At 41.0% G+C, this 24,995-nt stretch overlaps 1 protein-coding gene across 3 annotated transcripts in view; it reads left to right on the top strand.

Annotated features, from left to right (window-relative positions):
- ENOPH1 (enolase-phosphatase 1) overlaps positions 1 to 24,995 on the top strand; it is a 31,814-nt gene that overhangs the window by 2,636 nt on the left and 4,183 nt on the right. For all 3 annotated transcript variants that reach the window (XM_019731359.3, XM_088791634.1, XM_074324306.2), the window contains 4 exons: positions 15,749 to 15,850; positions 17,305 to 17,507; positions 20,304 to 20,436; positions 22,341 to 22,464. In XM_019731359.3, coding sequence (XP_019586918.3) covers positions 15,749 to 15,850; positions 17,305 to 17,507; positions 20,304 to 20,436; positions 22,341 to 22,464 — 562 coding nt within the window. The remainder of the gene's footprint in view (positions 1 to 15,748; positions 15,851 to 17,304; positions 17,508 to 20,303; positions 20,437 to 22,340; positions 22,465 to 24,995) is intronic.

Consider the following 24,995-nt stretch of genomic DNA (forward strand, 5'->3'; position numbering starts at 1 on the left):
GAGCAGGGCGGGCTCCTAGCTGGGATTCTCTAGTGAATGTTGCAACCAGATAATTAATTTTTCCGATGAGTCAATTGATGTCTGGAGGGATGTCCTGTGTGAGGATCATCACAACTTGGGGGCAGAGCAGCAGAAGAACCCAGATTTTCTTAGATGCTCCCAGTGCACCTGAGTCCTCAAAGCCACCAGCCCTGTCCCTCACTGCAGGACACATGCTCCTGGAGTTTATTTTCTTTTCGGGTACTGACTCTGATTGTCTACAGTGGTGATCTCCCAACAATTTTTGGTCGTGTGTGCCGTCAACAGAATTGAAGCCGGCACTACCAATAGAATTTAGAAATTGTGTACATATATTATTGTACTGTTAAGTTACAAAATAGAATTTAAAGATGAGATTAAAATAATAAGTGTAGATGAATGTTAATACTCTTTCCTTACCTCACTGATTCATTTGCACGTTCTGGGGGTATAGTATGTACTCCATGGAGCCACCTCTTGAATTTTGTCTTTGGTGATGTAATATTCGTTTTTTGACTTTGTACATTGTATTCTAATGTTTTTAGTCTGTAAGCTATGAAATGATACCATCATCAGTCCCTGTGGTTATCCTGTCAGGAACCTTCAAGTGCTGTTTCTGAGTTTGAGGGAAAATGATCTCTTGTTCCTCAAAATGCTCTAAATTTGATGGCTTTCCTGTTGTTACATGTCAGGTTGGTACATGTAACAATAGTTGCAGTAATGTTCCATAAAGTCAGTGAGAATACCATGTGAGCAAATACTGAATCATTGCCCCTAGAAAAAATATAGTTCGGTCCCTGTGAGCCTGTGGTCACAACATTTTCATCAACTGATCAATACATAGCCTTGTTTTATGTGTGTTTCTGTTTACCTTATTTAATATATTCTTGGTTAATTAACATTGGACTCACAGCCAATAACACTGTAACTTATCCTTAAATGAAGCTTATTTAACACGTATTTTCTCCATAAGGCACATCAAAGCTTTCTGGCACTTAAGAACACTAGACAGGGCTTCAGCGCTTTGCTTGGCCAATTTTAAACTGCAAAATCACGAACAAGAAGCACAAAATATGAAAAATATGGCACTAAATAGGTTCTGAAAAAGACACTTGTTTAAAATATGAGAGGTAGAACAGGAAACATCTGGTGTTTCAAAATTTTGCCAGTCTGCACACACACTTGTTCTTGAATTGATCGTCACATTGCAGCGAGTATTGGTGATTGGGGGTTATAAATACATTTTAGTGAATAGAATTTGCAAATATGGAATCTGCCAGTAATGAGGATTGACTGTATAGAATAGTATTTACAAGGATGGTCTTGGAGACTGTGCACGTCTGGATTAGCATTCTGGCTCCTCCCTATGTGATTTATGGCAAGTTAGTTAACGTCTGTGTCTCGGTAAATATTTCCTTAGTTGTACCGTGGGGCTATCGACTCATAAGGCTACTGTGAACATTTAATGAATGTTTAGCTCCTGAAAAAACTTTATAAAAGAAATAAATATACTTACATCAGTATTTCATCCACCATCCCACCAAATCTTGCCAGGTAGTAGTTGAGGTGAGGAGGCATGTTTTTCATTTATGCCTCAGGAAAACTTTTCGTGCTTGAAATAAAATCTTTGTAATAATTAACACGTTGCGTACGGCGGGGTTTAAATCCCTCGTGAAGAGTCTCGTGATCCGTACGCAACGTGTTAAGCTTGCATTAACCGAACATAAATCTGATTAGGATATTTGTCCCTAAAATATATTTAGTGGGGCATGGTGGGTACCCTTGCCAGTGAATGGCTCTTCATATCTGCTTCTCAGACTTTAATGTTTATACAAATCAGCTAGAGATCTTGCTAAAATGTAGATTCTGACTCAGAAGATCTGGAATGGGACTTGATATCTAACAGGATTTCCTTGAATTCCTAAAAGGCTCCCCGGTGATGCCGATGCTGCTAGCCCACAGACCACACTTGGAGTAGTTAGGCTTTACAGGAATTTGTAAGCTCTGCCTATGCCTCGGCCTGTTACTGCGGTTCTTTTCTAATGACTTGTTTGAGATGATAAGGTAGACCAAGCAAGAGAGATGAGTTAAAGAAGGTATGACTTCATTAACAGAACCAAAACCTCTCAGAAGTCAGCTACATTGATTATGGATCAGTAAAGCTTTATACAAACGAAAGCACAATAATGAAATATGCCTGGTAGACACCAAAGCATTCCCCAGCTTTTGCAAATCGTCTTCCAGAACTGAACTATAAAGCAAAAGCACCTTTCTTAAAGGACAAATAAAAAGAAGGTATATTTATAGGAAAGAAGAATAAGAGACCTGAAAATTTCTGACAGATCTCCAAAATTCCTTTGTGGATCTCTCCAATTCCCCACTACCACCATCTTGTGTTAATTTCTAGATAATTTGTTGTAAACATTTCATGAATGTCTACAATAGTAGGGAGCTATGTAACAAGCCTTAGGGTATCCTGGTAGATGGGCAGGTAAATAGTGCCTTGCTAAACCTGTTGTATTAGTTTTCTATGGTTGCTATAACAAATTACCACAAACTTAATGGTTTAAAATAATACACATTTATCATCTTACAGTTCTGGAGGGTCAGACCTCTGAAATGGGTCTCACTGAGCTAAAATCGAGGTGTTGACTGGGATGTGTCCTTTCTGGAGACTAGGTGTCATGCAGGGTGTTATGAAGGGTCTCAGCTCCCGCTCCCTGCATAAGGATGCAGGACATGGTGAAGCTAAAAAGGAACACCCACAGAGCCGTAGATAGAGGAGTCATACCACCATATCTCGCTGGCAGCTGGGTTAGAGACACAGGAAGCAGGAGTCACACGATCCAAAAGCTGCCATCAGCTTTTTCTGCCTGCCAACCCACCTCACTTGCTAACTGCAATCCGCCGTGCTAACTGCAATCCACGCCTCTCTGCAATCCGCGCTTGCTAGTGTGGCCACTGCAGTCATATCAGTGGCTAATGGCTAACGGGTAACAGCTGATGGCCAACTAGTCACAGCTGATGGCCATCTACTACCCGAGCCAGCACCTTTCCACGTGAGGCCGAGAGCCTGGAAACTGCTCTCTGGGACTCTGTCCCCACACTAGGGGAACATTCTTTTCCTTGCTTTTCCAGCTTCTAGAGGCTGTCTGCATTCTGTTTTTTGGGCACCTTTATCTTGGAAGCCAGCAGTGTAGCTTCTGCAGATTGATGCTTCACTCTCTTAACTTTGATGGCCCTGCTTTCCTCTTTCACTTACAAGGGCCCTGTAATTGTGTCAGGCCCAACCAATAATCCAGGATAATCTCCCCATCTTGAGAGCCTTAATTTAATCATATCTGCAAAGACCCTTTTTCCATGTAAAGTGTTAACGTGTTCACAAGTTTTGGGGATTAGGAGGACATGGACATCTGAGGGTGGGGTGCGTTTTCCTGTCTACCACACCTGGTTAACACAAACATTTCTGACTAATGGTGCCTTAACAGGTTCTTAGCTACATAGGGCTTGGACTTTATAATGGCTCCAATTTTGTTTTGAAATTTACCATTTATGGTGTTGCATATGATCTATAATTTTTTAAAAATTTAAGTTTTTTTTTTAAAGATTGTGTTGGTGTTTAAGGATTGTGGTGGAGTGGAGATTAGTAAAGACAGTATTTAGGGGATGGAGTTTTACCTTGGAGAATGAGATATTTGGCAAGGTTTTGAACAACACTAAGGGAAAAAGATCTCAAATTGAACTCTCTTAAGTGCAATGCAGGGTGTCATGCGGGGTCTCAGCTCCCGCTCCTCATATAAGAACGCAGGACGTGGTGAGGCCAAAAAGGAACACCCACGGAGTAATAGGTAGGGAGTCATACCACTGTATTCTGCTGACAGCTGGGTTGGAGACACAGGAAGCAGGAGCCACATGATCTGCAGCCCGCCCTCTGCTTTTCTTCCAACCAACCTCACTTGCTAACTGCAATCCCCGCTTGCCAGCCACCATCCGCTGCTAGCGTAGCCACAGCAGTTATATTAGTGGCCAATGGCTCACTGGTTACAGCTGATGGCCAACTAGCCACAGCTGATGGCCATCCGATCACAGTTGATGGCCATTTACTACCCGAGCCAGCACCTTTCCACATGAGGCTGAGACCCGGGAAACTGTAGTCCTGGCTCTGTCCCCACATTATGTTAGAAAAAGTGAATTAAGCAGACAAATCTTTGGTCCTATAAATAATAATTATTTGAAGTAACAGATACCATTTTATTGAACATCAAAATGATAAAGATTTTCATTCACTTTAAAAACGGAATCCTGCCTGTTTTCTTTTCTGCAGTTTAATACATGTCTTCGGAATATATTTTACGTTAAGACACTTTTAGAAATAGCTAATATATTCTTGATTGTTTATTAATGCTTATAATTTACTCTTTTAAGTTCTTTTATATGCCAACAATTTTAGAAGATAATAATCAGGATATGTTGAAGTTGACATTTCTTCTCATGAAAACTGCTGTGTTATTCATGGTCTTTCTAGAAGGAAAGCTTGTGTTGTCTGATTATCTCCCAACTTTGGTTAAACATCCATTTGAAAAGTATTATTTCTGATGTTCTCAGCACTGAAGTAATGATGTCCACTCTCCCCTCAGTATGAAACTACTGGAAGACTACCCACAAGGGATAGCAACCAGAGCTTGCTTGGTTTTTTTGGGGGGTTTTTTATTGACGCTAGTAACTGTAATTGAGTAACTTTCCCTGTCTTCATTTTATCTGTGAATTTAGGCTTTTTCATTTGCAAGAGTGGGTAGTAGGATCTGTCATATTTATAAAGTGGTGATGATCAAATGAGATGGAATTCAGAAAGCCTTTGAAAATTATAAAGCCCTATTAGAAACACCGATATAATGCAGGAAACGTCAGACTGTTTGGTGGACATAGAAAGTGCTTGTGAAGGGTCAGTAAGGAAAAGGGGGAACTAGTATTTACTGAAACCCACCCTGCTCCCAGTATTTTCCCACCATGACTACCTCCACCTCTGCTCCTAATGCCTCTATCCAGAAATATGTTAAGAACAAGACTCAGAACATTGCTGTCATGCAGGGGTGTCAGGCAGGGTCTCAGCTCCTGCTCCCCACATAACAACGCAGGATATGGCTAGGCCAAAAAGGAACACCCACGGAGCCATAGATAGGGGATTCATACCACTATACTCTCCCTGGCGGCTGGGTTGGAGACACAGGAAGCAGGAGCTACACTATCTGCAACTTACCGTCCGTCCACTTCTCTCTGCCAACAAACCTCACTTGCTAGCTGCAATCCGCCTGTCTGCAATCCGCAATCCACAGTCTGCTTGCTAGCTCAGCCACCATCTTCTTGCTAGCCCCCATTTGCTGCTAGCATAGCCACTGCAGTTATATTAGTGGCCAATGGCTCACTGGTTACAGCTGATGGCCAACTAACCACAGCTGATGGCCATCCAATCACAGTTGATGGCCATTTACTACCCGAGTGAGCACCTTTCCATGTGAGGGCGAGAGCCTGGAAACTGCACTCCTGGCTCTGTCCTCACAATTGCTAATCTCAGAATTTGTGGAAGAGCTGGAATGGCAGGACTGCCTGATAAGTAGTTGTTTATGGGTTGATAAACATTCTTCCAAACCTTCCCCATTGCTTTAGGGTAGTTATTCCTAAAGTTAGATACACCCTCGGTGGTATGTGAGAGGATTTTTGTTGACTCAATTTGGAACAAGGGAAGGGGCCTTTGGAGAATCACCGAATTGGTCTGAGCATATCAAGAGGTATATTAAGAAAGCACCTTTGGCCTTCATTTTTGATCTCTTATTCTTCGAGAACATTCTGTATCATGGTACTTGTATAATCTTTCCAGCCTAATCAATCTTCCTTTTTTTGTATTTATTTGGATTCCTGTCATGTGCCAGGTTCTGTTAGTGATCCAAAATCCTTAAGACCCAGCTACTATCCTCAAGGAACCTAGTAAGGATGACAGGTACATAAATAGGCTTTCTTTGTACTTTCAAAATCCTTTGTGGTTTCCTATTGGCTAAGAGGTAGTTTCAACCTCTGTACTTGAATGAATTGGGTTTTCCAACTTTCTATCCCTCTATTTCCTTAACACTTTTTATAGCTGAGAACGCCCATTAGGGTCATGCCCTTTCATGCCACCACCATTCCTCCAGCCTGGAATGTCATATTTTTTCCTCTCCAAATGCAGGGTGGCCCCATGTGTCAAAAATTAACTTAAAAAATATTTATTGTCCTAGGCTGTAGGAATACAGAGGTGAGACCAGCTTCTGATCTCACAGGACTTTCGTTTTAAAAAGAAATTTCAAAGTTCTCTCCCTCCTCTGCATGGCCATGTGTTTGCCACTGTAGCAGATGCTGCCTTGGGTTGTGTTCTGGCAGTGTGGGAGCTGTCAAGGGCAGGGACCAGAGCTTTGTGCAGCGCTTACACGTGAGGCACTTAGTAAACGGTTAGTGATGGTGATACAATGCACTCCAGGATGGGCATGGGAGAGGCTGGAATTAAGTTCTCTCAGCTTCTGCTTTCCTTGCTATTTCACATTTCCTCAAAATGGTACTTTATCTTATTTGAACAGCATGTAATTTAACTGAAGTGTTTCTAGAATAGCATAGAATTTTCATCGACCCAACATTTCTAAAACATACAAGTTGTAGAGGAAGAAATCAGCTAACGGGAAATTTAAAACCATAAAACAGAAATTTTATTAATTAAAAGTCAGTTGAAAAGTTAATTACTTTATTCTGTGGAAACTTGTATCTGTTAATGTGAGATTAGAAGAAAGTTTTATTCCCCAAATTTTTTATCAAAAATTAATTTACGCTTGTTATAAAATTGTAGACATTGTAGAAGTGAAAACCCCACCCCAATATGCCCTCCCCGCCATGTACTCCTACCACGCAGAGGCGACCATTAAGAGTTTGGTGAATATTCTTTCTGATTTTTTTCCTATACATAAAATCATTTAGATCCTTAGAAGAAATGTATTCAGATCAACCCCAAAATAGGCACCAATTTAAACATATAACACCTACTTTTAAAATACATAGAAAGGCCTTTATCTTGCTCAGAGAAACTTTTGAAGGATATCGTGTGTTTAGCTCCATAAAGTCCTACTTTGTCTGATGGTTCTGAAAATTTTGCATCCTTAGAGCTCACCCCATGTCACCCACTAAAGAAAAAAAGGTATTCCTTTTGACAATAAAAGCTTATTTTTATATACAACTTTTGATTTTCACATTTATTAACTCATTTACTTTCCAAAGTGGTTTGTTGAAGGTAGGAGTCAGAAGAGGGGTGGAAGGCAACCCCTCTGATCCTATTGTATCTGGTTCTCCATCACCTCTCTAAAGAATTGTGTGGAAAGTTAGCCCTGTCCTCAGAGGCCCTCCTGGAACTTCTCTGGACCCTTCCCCAGGGGACTCCATTTCAGAAACACGGGTTTCTTTTCAAAGACAGAAGTCTTTAATACAGAAGAGTTCTTTGTCTTCTAGGTATGTACATGTGGCGTTCATTTCTTAACTTGATTTTCTTTCAGTGATTCATTATGTGACCTAACAAGTTCTTTTTCTTAAATCTCGAAAGTGTGGTGCCGACACCCTTTACTGACTAAAGAGACACTGAAACATAAGGTTTGGAAACTAGTGGGAATCCCAGCAGTGGGACCTGGGTGGGACATTGGCGAGGAGCTCCTGGTCAGACCAGTGTTTGGCAGTTAGCTGGTGGGCTCCAAGAAGCTGGCTGACTCCCTGGCTGGATGTCATGCGGGGCGGCAGGTGGAGTCTCTGCTCCCGCTCCCCACGTAAGAACGCAGGACATGGTGAGGCCAAAAAGGAACACCCACGGAGCCATAGGTAGGGGAGTCATACCACTGTAGTCTTGCTGGCAGCTGGATTGGAGACACAGGAAGCAGGAGCCACACTGTCTGCCGTCCTAACTACAATCCGCTCTTGCCAGCTCAGCCACCATCTTCTTGCTAGCCCCCATTTTTTCTGCTAGCGTAGCCACAGCAGTTATATTAGTGGCCAATGGCTCAGTGGTTACAGCTGACGGCCACCCAGTCACAGTTGATGGCCATTTACTACCTGAGCCAGCACCTTTGTATGTGAGGCCAAGAGCCTGGAAACTGCTTTCTGGGACTCTGTCCCCACACTGGGCCTTGTGTGGGTCCACGTCATTGTAAGTGCAGTAAGCTAATTAGATCTCTTCAATGGAGGTGATCAGGCACTGGGGATCTGACTCTTCAAACTGAAAAAAAAAAAAAGACCTGACTGATAAACTGTAATCATAGCTTATAAATTTATACTTAACCTCATGTGCTTCTGTAAAATGGAGAAAATAATTACACTCATTTCATAGGGTTATTATGAGAATTGAAATTCATCATTCAGGCCATTCGTCATTAATTCATTGAATAAATTTGGAGTGCTTGGTAGCAGGGGCAGTGGTGAGAAGTGATTAGATTCTGGATATTTTGAAGGTGTAGGACTCCAGATTTGTTAATAGATGGATTGGTTGTGGAGTGTGAGACAGAGGAGTCAAGATAACAAAGGCTTTTAGCCTGAACATCTGGAAAGATGGAGCTGCCTCTTACTGAGAAGGGGAGATGTGGGAGGAGTAGGATTAAGGAGCAGAAGCAGGCGTTTCGTTTCAGACATCCAAGTGGAGATTTGGGGAAGGCAGTTGGAAAAAGTCAGTCTGGTGTAAAGGGAAGAGGTCCAGGCTAAAGCTATGGATTTCGGGGTCCATAGCTTTGGATTAGCAATAGATGGTATTTAAAATCATGGGATTAGATGAGATCACTAAGGAGTGACTGTAGATAGAGAAGTGCCGGGAATAACGAGGACTAAATAAATGTTGGCAGTCACTCCCACTGTGACTACACCTACTCATGTTATTACTGTTTATTGGAAGCATTACAGAACTGCCAGGTGAACCCAAATCTCTCATTTTCTTAGTACAAATCTCTTAGAGAAACCAAAGCCATATTAGAAATGTCTATAGAGAATATAGTGTCAGGACACAGGGAGTTGGGTGATCCTAGTGAACTGTGTTCCCGAGTCACCCCCTCAAAGTCACCCACCCACAGAGCTGGATGGGCTCAGGCACTGGGAGTCGTTAAGCCTGGGTTTGAGTCCTGCTTTTACTTTGTACCAGCAGTGAAACCTTTTTGAACTTTGCTTCTTCATCTGTTCAAAGGGGTCATCTTGCAGGGATGGTAGGTGGATTCAAGGAGATAAATGTTATTTTATCCCTTTCCCCTCCATTCTGGGCCAGTCAGGATTCCCTCTCTGGAACTCATGAGATACTGATATTGTCTCTTTTGTGCTGTCTTTTATTTTTTAAATTTTTATTGGGGAACAATGTGTTTTTCCAGGACCCATCAGCTCCAAGTCAAGTCGTTTACAGTCTAGTTGTGGAGGGCGCAGCTCACTGGCCCATGTGGGTATCGAACTGGCAACCTTGGTGTTAATGAGCACTGTGCTCCAACCAGCTGAGCCAACCAGCCGCCCTCTTTTGTGCTGCTTTTTAAAAACCTATCCCAACTACCAGCCTCATAATGATAACTTTCCCTGGTGCAATGTGATTCATTGCAATTAATTAGATTACAGTTTATCTTTACAGTTTAGTCTCATTAATTGGATTTAGAAGACAGTTTTATCAGCAACACATTCATTAATTTGCTTTGAATGCAAATGATGAAATCTAATATTTTTTCCTAAGGGCTTCAGCTTTCAAAAGAGAATGGCACATCCCTGCTTGCCCCATGAAGATACGGACAGCAAAGTTATAATTTCTGAACGCTTATAGTCCTGTGTAGCAGCCAGAGCACCAATACTTCCCTTGGTGTTCTAATACGGTCTTCAGGAAGGATATTTAAGAAGCAGTTCTAATACCACAACTGCTGAAGCTGTCTGACGGATGGTGTGGGACACTCCAAGAAGTAGTAAATTCCCATCATTAGAAATGTTCAAGCAGGTATAAACTTCCAGTTATAAAATAAATAAGTCCTGGGAATGTAATGTACAGCATGGTGACTATAGTTAATAACACTGTGTTGTGTATTTGAAAGTTGTTAAGAGAGTAGATCTTAAAAGTTCTTAACACAAGAAAAAAATTGTAACTATTATGGTGACAGATGTTAAATAGACTAATAGTGGTAATAATTTCACAATATACACAAATATCGAGTCATTATATTGTATACCTGAAACTAATATCTTATTTGTCAATTTAAAAAGATTATGCTTTCATTGTGGAAGCTAGATGTGCCAGAAAAGGAGTTTTTTCCCTTGTAATATCATGACCCAGAGAGAACCTTTGCATCCATGTTCTATGCATTAGATATTACCCCAATAGGATTATGCTCTACATGCTATTTGTAACCTGTTTTATTTCTTATTTAGAGAATGTGATTTAAGACTCAAGCCACTTATTTCTTCTTTCCTTTTTATCCTCTGAGATTAATAAATAGTAGCCCACCCAATATTGTCTTTGTGTTGATTAATTACCTGCTGAAAAAATTTAAGTTCTCAAATACTATAAATCATTTGCTTTTTGTGGTTCCTTAAAATAGTTTCTTTAAAAAGCTCTACTCTAATACCCATTACCTTTTATCACCCATTTTCTTCAAAGAAGACTTAAGTAAATACTATAACAATTTTATTTTTACTCATTCTATGACCTTTCCATTAAAACAATGACTTAACCATAAAGCAGATCAAATTCGGACTTCTAAGCATTTATGAAGCAATTTCTTCAATTAGATCTTCAGAAATTGTGTGGCCCTTAATGGAGCTCTTTCAGAAAGCCGCCATTGAGCTATCTAGAGGGATATACATTGCTGCTTGCGTAGTATCCCCTCCAGCATTTAGCAGAATTTAATCATAGTCCCCTGAAAGACACACTCTCTGCAACCTGTCGTCCACTTCTCTCTGCCAACCAACCTCACTTGCTAACTGCAATCCGCAATGCTAACTCCGCCACGCCACGCCACGATCTTCTTGCTAGCCCCCCATTTTCCTGCTAGCATAGCCACGGCAGTTATATTAGTGGCCAATGGCTCACTGGTTACAGCTGACGGCCAACTAGCCAAAGCTGACGGCCATCCAGTCACAGTTGATGGCCATTTACTACCTGAGCCAGCACCTTTCCACGTGAGGGTGAGAGCCTGGGAACTACACTCCTGGCTCTGTCCCCACAATAGTATTATGAAATTATAATGAAAGTTAAAACATCTATCATCCCGGTTATTTCTGGAATTACTTTTAAAGCGTGAACATTTTCAATGGGCAGGGTTGGGCAATAAGCACTGGGTTTCAAATAAAAAGTCTATTTTTAGAGCTTTCTTATATGGCATCATAGCACATGTCAGACTGATAATAATTACTGGCTTTTAAAAATAAGAAACTTGAGGATTTTTATTTATTTTACATAATATTAGGTTGGTGCAAAAGTCATCGCGGTTTAAAAGGTTAAAAATAATTGCAAAAACCGTGATTACTTTTGCACCAACTAGATGCTTAATATGTTGAAAGGATGCATAAAATACTATTTGGTTATTGTTCTTTTATGTTATGCAATAACATGTTTGCACTAAAATAGAACAGTCCACTAACTTGCCACCCTCAGGTAATATTAATAGTTCCAGATGTTATACTAAGTTGTAGCTTCATTGCCTAGTTTTGTGTGTTTACTCAGTGCAGAGGGGAATTTTATGTGTAGAGAAAGGAGGCAAATTGGATGATTAGGGATTCTAAAATAACCTAAGTTCTAAAGCTTTTCCGAAAACTTTAGAATTGTTAGAAAACTTGCGCCTTTTATTTCTGTGAGATCTCTGAGGAGAGGGGCTGTGGTTCATAACTCCATTATCAGAAGTATCTGGCATTCAGCAAGTCTTCAGTAAGTGTTGAATGAATGAGTTGGTTGTGCTACTGATTTATCCTCTTGGAATTTTTCTGCTGTTATTTATCACTAAATTAAATCAAAAGTTATCCTTGCCCAGTTTAAATATTTATCTGTGCTGGAGAATATAATAAGTGGTAAAGTGCTTTCTGTCTCTAGTTACTGCAATGCCTTTGCTTGGTATTATTCCCATAGTAGCAGATGAGAAAACTGAGGCTCAGAGAGGATAAGTTACTTGAACACAGCTAGTAAAAGACAGAGGTAGGACCCCAGCCTGACATGCGCCCCGAGTCTGTTCTTCTCTTGCACGGAGGTCAAGGACCTGGGCTGTCAGCATCCACAGGCTCTTCGTGAAGTGTTCTGGGTACCAACAAAGCTGGATATAGGAAATTGGACTTTGTAAAGCACAAAGTAGTATAACACTGCATGCATTTTTATAACTTTTGAGTACTTCAGCTTTTCAGTTACTAGGAGGCCCTGAATCTAACCAACAGTTTTTCCCTGGAATATTTCTAGTTGCTTGGGAGTTGGGAAATAATGGAGGCAGGACACTGGAGGAGGCTGACCGAAAAAGAAAGAAGCAGGTTTAGGATAAGGGATCGAAGTGGGCCTGCTCATTTTTAAATTGTGAAACATTTAAAATAAGCAGGAAAGATTAATGTAATGACCATGCACCCATCACAAAGCTAATTAAATTTTGATACTATGTTTGTTTCAGATGTAAGTAAAACATTACAGCTGTTACAGGCCCTGAGTACATCGCTTTTCGTATTAGACTTTTATTCATAGGTTGAAGTTTATATTCATGTTGATAAATAGAACTTCAGTACATTCGTGTTTAACTACTTTATAATGTTTTAGAGAATGACTAACCCTCAGTTTATCTGTTCTCTAGCTGATAAAGATTTAGGTTGTTTCCAGTTATTTTGCTAGGATACCCAGTGCTACAGTAAACGTTTGTTTCACTTTCCCCCTTGTGCACATGTGTTAGTTTCTCTGTGGTGTATGAGGAGAGGCACCTTCAGTTTTACTCCATCTTCTCAGTCATTCTCGGGGGGGGGGGGGGGGGGGCATTGCAGTCCCACCACCGTGCATGCGTGGGAGAGAGATGTTATTAGAAGAATAATTAGAAGAAAGGAGGAATATAAGGGGCACAGTGGACAGCGTGATGGAAAAACTAAGTACCGGTATTTAAAGAAAATCAGAAGTATATCAGTAGGGTAAAAGGAATCTCTTGCAGAAAAAGAAAGCTTATCAATCTGAGCTCTTCATTTTCCTTTTAGATCAAGAATGAGTTTTTATTGAGCTTAAACAAGGCTTTTCTGTCAAGTATGCCGAAAAATTTGCCTGATCACACTGTTCATATGCTTCTAAATCTGCTGAATGATCCATTACTTACTGGAATGCCTCATGAGAAACAAGCGAAATTGAATGGCTTCTTTATTTTTTCTAGGGCAGGTGAAATTTGAATAACGTATTATGAAGAGAGATAAACACTTCAGTCCTACCATTAGAAAAAGCCGTAATAACTTTTCTTGTGTTGTATATTTCATTTGGGAGTGTAATTTAAGTTGAACTTAGACTTTGCTCTTCTGAAATATTAAAAAAATTCTAATTATGTAGTCGAACCTTTGTGCCTGTCAGGGAAACACTGTGCATACTAAAAAACAAAGAGAAAGAAACAGTTTTGTTCATATTGATCTATTAACTATGTCCTAACCATACCATCCCTCAGGGCTGCTAGTGGGAAATAAAAAGTTTTCTGCCAGCTTCTTTCTCCTCTTTTTGCCCTTGTTCACACTCGTAATAGTATTTAAGAAAATGTGATGGTCTAGAAGCTTGTAACAAAGAGGAGGCCGAAAGGGAAGAGAGGGAGAAAGCACAGATCCGTGGCTTTCAGATGTTCTCTGCACACCACAGAGCCAGGCCCAGGGCCAGTTCTGATTAGTACTGATCAGAAGAGGTGGGTGCTCTGTTTGGCACAAACCACCCTGTGATAGCACACACTTTATGAATTGGAGCCCATTCTTATTACATTAGTGAACCCTCTTTGCACGGATAGGATTGCTTATCTGCAGGGCCTTGCGCACACCTTGCAGTGGTATAGCAACATTTGAAAGCCTGTGGCTTATATGCCCCACAGATCAGGTGACCCTACAAAGACCCTTCCCCTACCCACACGTTCTCTCTGTGGAACATTCTCTCCTCTAGTCTTCTCCAGGTTAATCCTATTCACCCTTAGTGGTTCGCATACTTTTTGTTCTCAGGATTGCTTTATACTCTTAAAAATTATTGGGGAACCAAAGAATTTTTATTTCTGTGGGTTATATCGACCAATATTTACCACATTGGATATTAACACTGAGAAATTTATTCATTTTAGACAATAAATCTCATTACTTTGTTGACACAAATATATTTTTACAAATAATAATTTTTTTGTTTGTTTTAGAAAATATGGTTAGCATTGTTTTACCTTTTTGCATGCCTCTTCAATGTCTGGCTATGGAAGACAGCTGGATTCTTTTACCTGCATTGGGTCTCTTGTGATATCACATATCGTGTAGCCTCTGGAAAACGATTATACACTCCTGAAAGTGATGAAAGTGAAAAAGGCAACATCTTAGTATTCTTATAAAAATAGTTTGACCTCATGGGCCGCCTAAAAAGTGTCTGTTTATACTCCTTGAGATTAGGGATTATGTATGGTTTTTGCTCTCAGTTGTATCTCCCACCTCTTAGCACAGGGCCTGCCCCATACTGGACATTCAGTAAATATTTGAATAAATGAATTTGAATGAGCATACTTTTTAAATTCAGCTTGGTTTTGGAGTTTCTCTTAAAATGTAAGGCCTTCTCGGGATTCACACAGCGATCTGTACTCTGCTTGTCGTACCCATTGTGTCACATTATAATTTTTTGTTTACCTGTCACCACCCCGACTAGATTCTTAAGCTACTGAGAATAGGGACTGTGACTTATATATTTCTTCAATCCCTTTTTCCATGCCCCCCACTTAGCAACTAGCATACCTTGGTATATAGTAGACATTAAAAAATTGTTGAAAAAATTGTTGCATGTGCTACAATTGCAAGTAAAGGTATAAATTTTGACCTAAGAGAAATCATGTTCCCAATGCATGAATTACTGACAGGTTATTTTATTTCTGAATTGTTTTGCACATCACTTTCTTATAGGGTATTCTATACGTAGTCTGATTTCTAAGAAAGAATGATGGTGATCAGGTGTTTTTTGAAAAACATTTATCATGCATGGGTCCCGTTCTTTCAGCAGATGTTTGTTATGTCCATGCACCTAGTACTGCAGTATGCTTTGGGGTGCAGCTGTGGGCCACATCCCTGCCCCCCAGGACCTGTGATCTAGCAGTCTAGTTCAGGAGTCAACAGACTTTTCTGTGAAGGTCTGAATATAGATGTGTAGACTTTGTGGGCCATAGGGTCTTGGTTCTAGATACTCTGCCATTGTGGCCCCCAAGTAGCCATAGATGCTATATAAACATGAGTGTGGCTGTGTTCTAATCAAAGTCCATTAACAAAAACAGGAGGTAGAACAGATTTGGCTCAGGGGCCGTAGTTTGCAGCCTGTTGGTCTAGTTCATCGATTTCTTGGTCTCTGTCTCTGTCGCACTCATACAGCCACAGCTGCAATTTTCATATTTTCAGTGAAATTTTCAGTGGCTCATTTGCTACAATTAGCTTAGGTGAGATTGTTGAAGAACTTGATCTCATGCAAATGACTAAAGCTAATTTCTGTTTTTTCTTTTACTCTTTTATCCAGGACATTTTATTTCCTTATATAAAAGAAAATGTTAAAGAATACTTGCAGACACACTGGGAAGAAGAGGAGTGCCAGCAGGATGTCAATCTTTTGAGGAAACAGGTTGGGACATTTCTATTCCATTGCTTCCACATTCCCAGGTGTCTTAGAAATGAGGATTCCTAGAGACTTAGAATGTGCTCTGAGCAAATTGCAAAAATAAGTGCTCTGGATTCACAGGGCATGGAAATTGCAGTGACTTGCCTGCTGAGGAATTTACAGTACATAATTAAACGGCTAGACCATGGCAGTTTATTGCCTCTTTCTGGAGCTATTTCAACTGCATAAAAATATCACATGTTTATGAAACTAAGCACTTTCTGGGTGGAATGCCAAAGGTTTTGTGCCGTCTTTTCACATTTTTCATTAATGTCTTCAAGCGGCAGCACCTCATTCTCCACTCTCTTCTACTTCGTGGCAGGAGCGCCTGCTGACCCCTGGGACCCGTGACCCCTGCACAGTGCTCCTGGGCCCTCAGGTCTGCACAGCTCATCTAGGCCTCTGACCCAGCTCACTCTTGGCCCGCCCTCCTCCCAGCCTCAGTCTCATGTGCTCTGTTCCCTGTTCTCTCCCCAGGTTTTAGTCTCTTTCCTTCCACATTGTGTGTTGTGGAACTCCTAGTCTGTTGTTTTTCTTATTAAAATTGCTGGCAAAGCAATATGCTGGCAAAGCAAAAAAAATCAGTGGCGAAGATCTTACCTGCTGCACAGAGCTGACTTTTTGGCAGTTATTTTCTAGTTAGTTTTTCTACAATGGACAATATGGAATGCTCTCTGTGAATTTTCTAATATTAGGAGTTAGAATTGGAGATACAGTCACATACTTTGGGGCATGGGATATTTGAGTTTGTTGAATTTTCTAGGTGACTCGTAATTAGTCAGAAACATTCCTCTCCTTACCTTTTTTGTTGTCTCAACTCTTGTTGAAACATGCACACATATTCCCTCATTGGAGGATGTAAATAATGGAGTCTTCAGAGGTTGGACATACACATTGTCACAGGGTCATTGCTCCAAATAGCTGCTAGAGGTTTTGCAAGATGTGGGAGGTGGCAGGAGACTGAATGTGAACCAACCCCAGATATGACTTCACTAGCTTCTTTTCATTGAATTCTAGGCATAAACTAATTTTAGAGGTTTCCTCTATTTTTACCTCAGTTGTAGAGAGAGGAAATGATCAGATTTGATTGAAGTCTTGATTTGCTGATCCTAGCAAGTGAATCAGCAAACCAGGTCTTACTATATCATTTTGTCATTATGTGCTGCCTCTCTTCTCACATACAACAGGCCTCGGTTTAAATTTCAGCTTTAGCGATATAGGAAAGGTAAAGTAAATTTATTAATTGTAATCCAGTGTCTTTTAAGAATCATTCAAATCAGCCCCAAAGTGTAGGATACTTTAATTTGTCACAGAGCTCAGTCTAACGATAGTTGGAGATCATTGGTCTGCGTGGTTATCCAGTCTCAGTTTAAGTGCTCTTGTTTTACATAAATAAGAAACTTGTTTATGACTTGAAGGCTGAAGACGACTCCCACCTGGATGGCGTGGTTCCGATCCCTGCTGCGTCTGGAAATGGGGCGGATGACCTGCAGCAGACAATCCAGGCCGTGGTAGATAATGTGTGCTGGCAGATGTCCCTGGACCGAAAGACCACGGCGCTGAAACAGCTGCAGGGCCACATGTGGAAGGCAGCATTCACAGCTGGGCGCATGAAAGCAGAGTATGTAGCTGGTCAAGTGACTCTGAACATTTCACCAGCCTCAAAACCAAATACATTTTCCGTTAGTCCTCTCTCTCCAGTGTTGTATGGTTAGTAAAACAGATAAAATCAACATTCTGTTTATTCTGACAAGTGAGTGTTTCGTTTTTATAAGCTGGAATAAAGCTTTTCACCCAGCTGAATTCTCCAAACCTGATGTTTGGCTTTGTAGGAGGGCTGAAGGACTTTTAATCCCAGTGTTAAAACAGCTTCCTACAAAATGGTGACTTTCTTGAACTAAGTCATACTTGATCCATTGCATATGAGTGACAGCACTGGTGGGCTGCTTCCCAGGACCTTTAGATCACCTGCATTCTGTTCTGTTAGAGAAGTAAGAACGCTATGAAATTTTGCACCCCATCACTTTGAGGGTTCTTAGAATGTCAGCAGGGCCACTGTGTTCTGTGCTCTTTTGAGCACCTCCCACAGACCTTTTGAGTCTTGGTTATGGAGTTCCTGAAAGCACTCCTGCTGAAGGAGACTCATGAGTTGTTGCTAAGAAATTCTTAGAAAGACCCTGCCACTAAGGATTGTGTGTTGTTGTTTGATGTAAACCCTAAGATCCAAGACCACTTCCAGCTGCCTATGTTTCTGTTTTTTCTGCAAATGAGATGCCATTCCTTTATGGTTTACAGGGGGCTTCCACCTTTTAAAAAATGCATTGGAATTTAAGGATAGGCCGATGATGTGGGACTATCAGCTAGATCACTTTGTAAAACACTCAAGAGTGGAGGCAGGAGACTGCTCAAAGTACTTAGCTCTTCCTTCTCTTGGGGTCCCTTAATTATAAATAAAACCAGGGACTTGCAATAAGTTATCTTGGACTTCTAAGCCCTGCTTTGGACCAATAACAGCCTGCATATTCAGCATAGGAAAATCCTGTCTCTGAGTGCAAAGTAACACACTAGCCCACCATTATGTGTGCTAGTTTTGAACTTTCCTTCAATTAGTACAGCATATTAAACTGTTTTATCCAGTAGTAGATTTCTCTGACATTTTTCAGTTAATTCTTTTTTTTTTTTTTTAAAGATTTTATTGGGGAAGGGGAACAGGACTTTATTGGGGAACAGTGTGTACTTCCAGGCCTTTTTTCCAAGTCAATTTGTTGTCCTTTCAATCTTAGTTGTGAAGGGTGCCATTCAGCTTCAAGTTGTTGTCCTTTCAGTCTTAGTTGTGGAGGGCGCAGCTCAGCTCCAGGTCCAGTTGCCGTTTCTAGTTGCAGGGGGCACAGCCCAAACATCCCTTGCGGGAGTCGAACCGGCAACCTTGTGGTTGAGAGGACGCACTCCAACCAACTGAGCCATCCGGGAGCTCAGCGGCAGCTCAGCTCAAGGTGCCGTGTTCAATCTTAGTTGCAGGGGCTGGAGCCCACCATCCCTTGTGGGACTCGAGGAGTTGAACCGGCAACCTTGTGGTTGAGAGCCCACTGGCCCATGTGGGACTCGAACTGGCAGTCTTCAGAGTTAGGAGTATGGAGCTCTAACTGCCTGAGCCACTGGGCCGGCCCCATCAGTTAATCTTTTTAAAGATGACTGGCTCCATATGCTTCTCTTGTTCACCAGTCTCTCCTGTGATATTTCCACCACTGAATATGGAAGATGCTGTAGAATTGGTAAACAACACTAAGTGCCAGGAATCAAAAAACCAGACCCTGTTTGCTGATTAGCAAATGTGAGATGGTACAAGTCTTAACTGATATGTTACATAATTTTTTTCTGTATAGTAAAACTTTAGGCTTTCTTAATTCTTAAGGAATATAGTTATGTTTTCTAGCTAATCAAGGATTAATAGCTTTGAGACCCCAAACATCTTTTAATTGTTTGGGTGCAGATCTTTCTAAAAGCATTTCCATGCTTTCTTAAGGAACAATGGACATAATTTAACCTTTTCATATCATGAATTACATCAAAGATTACGTAATAGTACAATATTGTTGCTTTTTTGAGTTCCTTGGGAATTTAAAAAATCAGTTTCTTATTTCACCCTTTTATTCTGTAGTCACTTTGACTATCATTAGTGGAGCTGTCAAAAACTATTCTCGGGGCCGGCCCGGTGGCTCAGGCGGTTAGAGCTCCATGCTCCTAACGCCGAAAGCTGCCAGTTCGATTCCCACATGGGCCAGTGGGCTCTCAACCACAAGGTTGCCGGTTCAACTCCTCGAGTTCCGCAAGGGATGGTGGGCAGCGCCCCCTGCAACTAAGATTGAACACGGCACCTTGAGCTGAGCTACACGGCACCTTGAGCTGAGCTGCCGCTGAGCTCCGGGATGGCTCAGTTGGTTGGAATGCGGCAGGTTGCCGGTTCAACTCCCGCAAGGGATGGTGGGCTGTGCCCCTGCAACTAGCAATGGCAACTGGACCTGGAGCTGAGCTGCGCCCTCCACAACTAAGACTGAAAGGACAACAACTTGAAGCTGAACGGCACCCTCCACAACTAAGATTGAAAGGACAACAACTTGACTTGGAAAAAAGGCCTAGAAGTACACTGTTCCCCAATAAAGTCCTGTTCCCCTGCCCCAATAAAAATCTTTAAAAACAAAACAAAAAAAAACTATTTTCTCCTCTCCACCTAAATTGTTGCGTCTAATTTGCTGTGATCCTAGAACTCTGGTGACCTATTTATTGGATCTGCAGAAGTTCACAGTCTCGTCGCGACCTTTTAGACACACATAGAAAAACTTGTGGCAATTATTTTGGCTGGTTTTCATCTAACTAGATAATGTGTTCCTGCATTTTAACTTGATGGTCTTCCCTCTAGGTTCTTTGAAGATGTAGTTCCAGCAGTCAGAAAGTGGAGAGAGGCTGGAATGAAGGTGTATATCTATTCTTCAGGGAGTGTAGAGGCACAGAAACTATTATTTGGGCATTCTACGGAGGGGAATATTCTTGAGGTAGGTTACCTGATTACTCTTTTTTTTGATAGTATCAAAACAAGAAATAATGAATGTGAAAGAAATATGCTACAGTTTTAAGCTACATCAGCATTCAGATAATTGTGTTTATGTATGCTAAGCATTCTGTAAAGGGAAATGGAAAAGCTGGGAGGAATACATTATAGGCAATGAAGTGTTTCTGTGGTAATAATCTTTGCATCAAAGTTTCTTAAACTTTGTTGTGTATAAAGATCACCTGGGAAATTTGTTCAAAATGTAGATCCCTGGGCTCTGCTTCCCAGAAAATCTGAATCGGCAGGTCTGGGTTGGCAAGGCAGGAATTTGCATTTTTAAACATCCACTGTAAGTCATTCTGATGATGGTAGTACTAGAACCATATGTAAAATACAGCTAACAAGACATGAGCTAGCTTGTAAATCAGCTATCTTGCCAATTTTGGAAAATCAACTCAAAGGAAACTAATGGCAGCTCCTTTTGGCGGTTTAAAGTAGCAGGTAAAATGTAAAAAAAATAGTGACAAGCCACTATCTCCCCCAAAATAACCCAGACTTCTTGCATGCAGCAGAGTACAAGATAGATTGTTTCTGGTGCTTTGGAGAGGTACAGATTTCATTTTAGCAGAGCCAGCATTCTTAGGTAAGAGAACTGGATACATTTTTAAACAACGATAAGTTAAGGCCACCTTTAAAATTTCTTGTACATGAAAAAATTCCTGCTAGCTCCTCTGTCCTACCATCTCTACGGCCCCTGGAGGACAGGGTGGTCATTGGCAGAAGGAAATACATTTAGGGCTTCAAAAACTCGATACAGGCTGAACTTAGTCATAAAAAACAGGTCATTCAGCCAACTGTTTTTAAAAATATTTCTTGGTCCTCTACCATGTACAGAGAACACTCTGGCTTTGGAGGGTGTCATAGTCTTATTTTAGTACTTTGCTGCTTTGCATCTTAGTTCTAAATCAAATATTAAATCAGTAATAAACTCCTAATTATTGGTAACTGTTCTTCTCTGAATACAGACATAAACTTCTTTTCTGCTCTCTCTGATGTAATAGACAATAAGGTGAAGACAGGATATGAGCATTACCTACTGAATTCAATAATAAAAACTTTATTTCCGGTTACTAAGTGAGGCAGATTTGAGGGGAAAAAATATACAAGACCAGCCTTAACTTTTTAAAAGTTAAAAATATCATAATATTAATATTACCTTAATGTGTCTTTGAGTGATTATTAGGCTTGTTTTTGGTTTGTGAAAACTTCTGAAAATATTCAAAAGATCACATTATAAAAGGTGATCCTTAATGTGGACTTATTTTAATCACTGTTGGTTAAATTAGCAAGTTACACATTTGACCCCAATTATTTCTAAGGCGGCAAGGGTATATAATTAGCCCTTGGGTAGAATTTCAAAATGTTTTAATCAGAAAATGAAAGTTTCTTTAAAGTAACAGCTTATTAGTGAGGCAGATTAGAGAAATCTGTTTGTTCTGGGATTAAAAGGACAGTGTTCAGAACCTTTCATCGGGAATGAAATCCAGTCCAGTAAGTAGTTTGAGTGTGAATAGTGCTTTAAGGATAGAAAATAGGGCATGTATGTTTTAAAAGATTTGGAAATAAAATTAATGTTAATGAAAGAAAAGCAAATAGATTATAAAATGATCTTATATATGTCAGATTGGTAGTTTTGTTCTTTGAAATGTTTATTGCTATGAGATCTTTGTATTTACTGTTTGCATGCTCCATAAAGTGTTCTATTATTAAGTAGATACTCAGTTATTATATATTGAGTGGTAAAGTCACTGTGATTGCCATATATCTCAGAGATAAGGGATGAGAGACAGAGGGGTCCGGGTTACAAGTATATATATAGTGTCAGTCTTTCCCCTTCTCTGTATTCAGCTTGTAGACGGTCACTTTGATACCAAGATTGGACACAAAGTGGAGAGTGAGAGTTACCGAAAGATTGCAAACAGCATTGGGTGCTCAACCAACAACATCTTGTTTCTGACAGATGTTACTCTAGGTGAGTAATCTGACTTCTTACTCCAGGATGGGAGCTGAGCCTGGCATTGCAAACACATTGCCTCTTTAAAAAAAGTTTGTGTGTGGACTCTTGAAAAATGAAACCGTTTTATTAGGTTGGTGCGAAAGTAATTGCAATTTAAAAGGTTAAAAATAATTGCAAAAACCACAATTACTTTTGTACCAACCTAATATAAAAACAAACAGTGAACTATACCCACCTCCCTGTCCATTTACCCATCCTTGGGGGTTGTGTGTGGGGAAGTGGCACAGGAAAGAGTAATTCTTCTCATTTTAACTCCTTATCCATGGTTCCCTGCCCCTCCCTCTGTGTGTACACACACACACACACACACACACACACACACACACACACACACTGATAAAATGGGAAAATAACAAAAGCTGACGTACGTGGTATTGTGGCATGGAGTGTGCAGGCAAGAATATGAGGGTGGGTGCATGGCTAGTTGAAGACCGTAAAGTCACAGTGGACCTGTGTCACATGTATGTAACAGCAGTGAGATACACACAGCAAAAAAAGGAGAGAAGGAGGACTGTAGTGTGAGCGATTTTGCCCTGTCGTTCCCGTTGGCGAGCACTGACCTGTTGGTGACTAGGGGCCTCATCTTTGCCTTCTCTCGGCTGGTTGCAGTGGCGCAGGCACCCCTCCTGTTGTGAACCTCAGGCCTCCTGGTGCCTGATTCACCTGTTTAAAGACAGACATCCTTTTTACCCAGCATGGCCCTCTTTATACCGTATGTTAGCAGATGCATTATTATAACTTTATGGATTGAATGCACAGAACAGGATGTATTGTACTTTACTGGCAATATAAGTGGTTTCAAGAGTAATTTTGACCAAATGTAAAACACGCATTCAAGCACCTATGTAAGAATGTACGTCCTCTGGTCAGTTGCAGAGGGAAATGGTGGTGAATGACGAAACAGGCAGCAGCAGGCGAAGAGATAGAGGATGCAGGAAGGTGGTCTCTGCTGTTTTTACCTGAACGCCCCTGGTTGGTGAGGCTTTCCCACACTGCCCAGCCCGGCCCCGGCTTTTGATTGCATGATCCTTCTCCTTAGAGTGGTGCATCTCCCAGGGGGGCTACTTTTGTGTATTTATAATTGCACTTGTATTTGAAGGCAGTTCTACATATTTGTGTTTCTGCCACTTGCCTTGGATTGTAAGTTTCACCTTCCGTTTACCCCCAAAGCAAGTCTTTGCAAGCGGTGCAGCTGCTCCAACACACTGTCTGTGCTAGGGTTGGGGAAGGGCGTTGGGGAACTAGGTGGAAGGTGGGGGGTGCTCTTGTGCCTTGATGACCCATGTGGCTCCTGGGCCCCTTGGAGGCAGCTTCAGCATCTGTGGGTGGTATTCCTCCCTCCAGCCCTTCTGTATGTTGGCACAGAACTAGAATCACCCCTGGTCTCACTAGGACCTTCAGAGATGGGCCCAAAGGCATGGCAAAGGCAGATTGCCTGTGGGAGTGTGTATGAGCATCTTCTTCTACTGCTGACCCGTGGGCTTTTGGTCTGTTTTGTTCATAAGCAAGAGTTGTAGGTATATAAGCAAGTACTAATTTGCTAAGCGGTTTTGAGAAAAATCTTATAACCAGCATAGATCATCAAATGCCTTCAAGAAATTATAATATGTTTTCCAGAGAAAGGTAAAATAGGCTCACTTTCACCTGACATACAATAGACATTCAGTAATTGTTAATATCTTTATTAAATTTCAGGACTTGGTGAATCTAGACTGGAATTTTTGATCTAGGTAGATATTATTTAATGGAGACCAGCCTCTGTCCTGCATGTCCTCCTGGCTTGGGTCAGCTTCAAAGTCCAGGGTGTTCTATAAACTGGCGTCTCCTTTTTTTCACATCTTGGAATGCTTTACATTTGCATGTCTGAGTGCACGGAAAGTGAGAGACAGACAGATGCGCAGACACACTGCTTCAAGGTTCACTGTAAAATTAGGTAGTCAGGCCACTTAAATGAACCATCAACAAGCCTTAGCCTTAGCAACAACCATTTTGCCTGGTCTCTACATTGAACTAGAAATGTCCTGTAAATGCCTGTCATATTTCCATATAGAAGCCCTTTACTGATTCAAAGCTACAATATATCCTCTCCTAGAATGGCTTTTGGGGGCTTGGAGTGGTGGAGTGCGGAGGGTGCTTTACTGTCTCCATAGGTTAGGGGTGCACCAACAGTTTCTGTGAGGAATGATAATTTTGCTCCTTATGAAAGGAGACAGGTCTTGTTCTGGTGAGTTTGTCTGATTTAATCTGAATTGCATTTCTTGAATCATTCACATAAAGGGGGCTGTTGGAGATGAAAGTCTGTGGTTTGCCCTGTATTTAACTTCAGTAGTATTTTGAATGGTAAGTTTCCGCAGGCTTAGAATCAGGGACCTGTTTTGTGGCTGGAGCTCCCCACAAAGCCAGCCTGTCCCGAGCATTCTGTGATCCCTAGATCCTCACCCTGTCCTCCATCTTTTGGTTACTATTGAAAATTATAACCCGACTCT

The sequence above is a fragment of the Rhinolophus sinicus genome, chromosome 1, assembly GCF_057876585.1.
Source record: "Rhinolophus sinicus isolate RSI-liver-muscle chromosome 1, RSI-T2T, whole genome shotgun sequence".
Classification (NCBI taxonomy): Eukaryota; Metazoa; Chordata; class Mammalia; order Chiroptera; family Rhinolophidae; genus Rhinolophus; species Rhinolophus sinicus.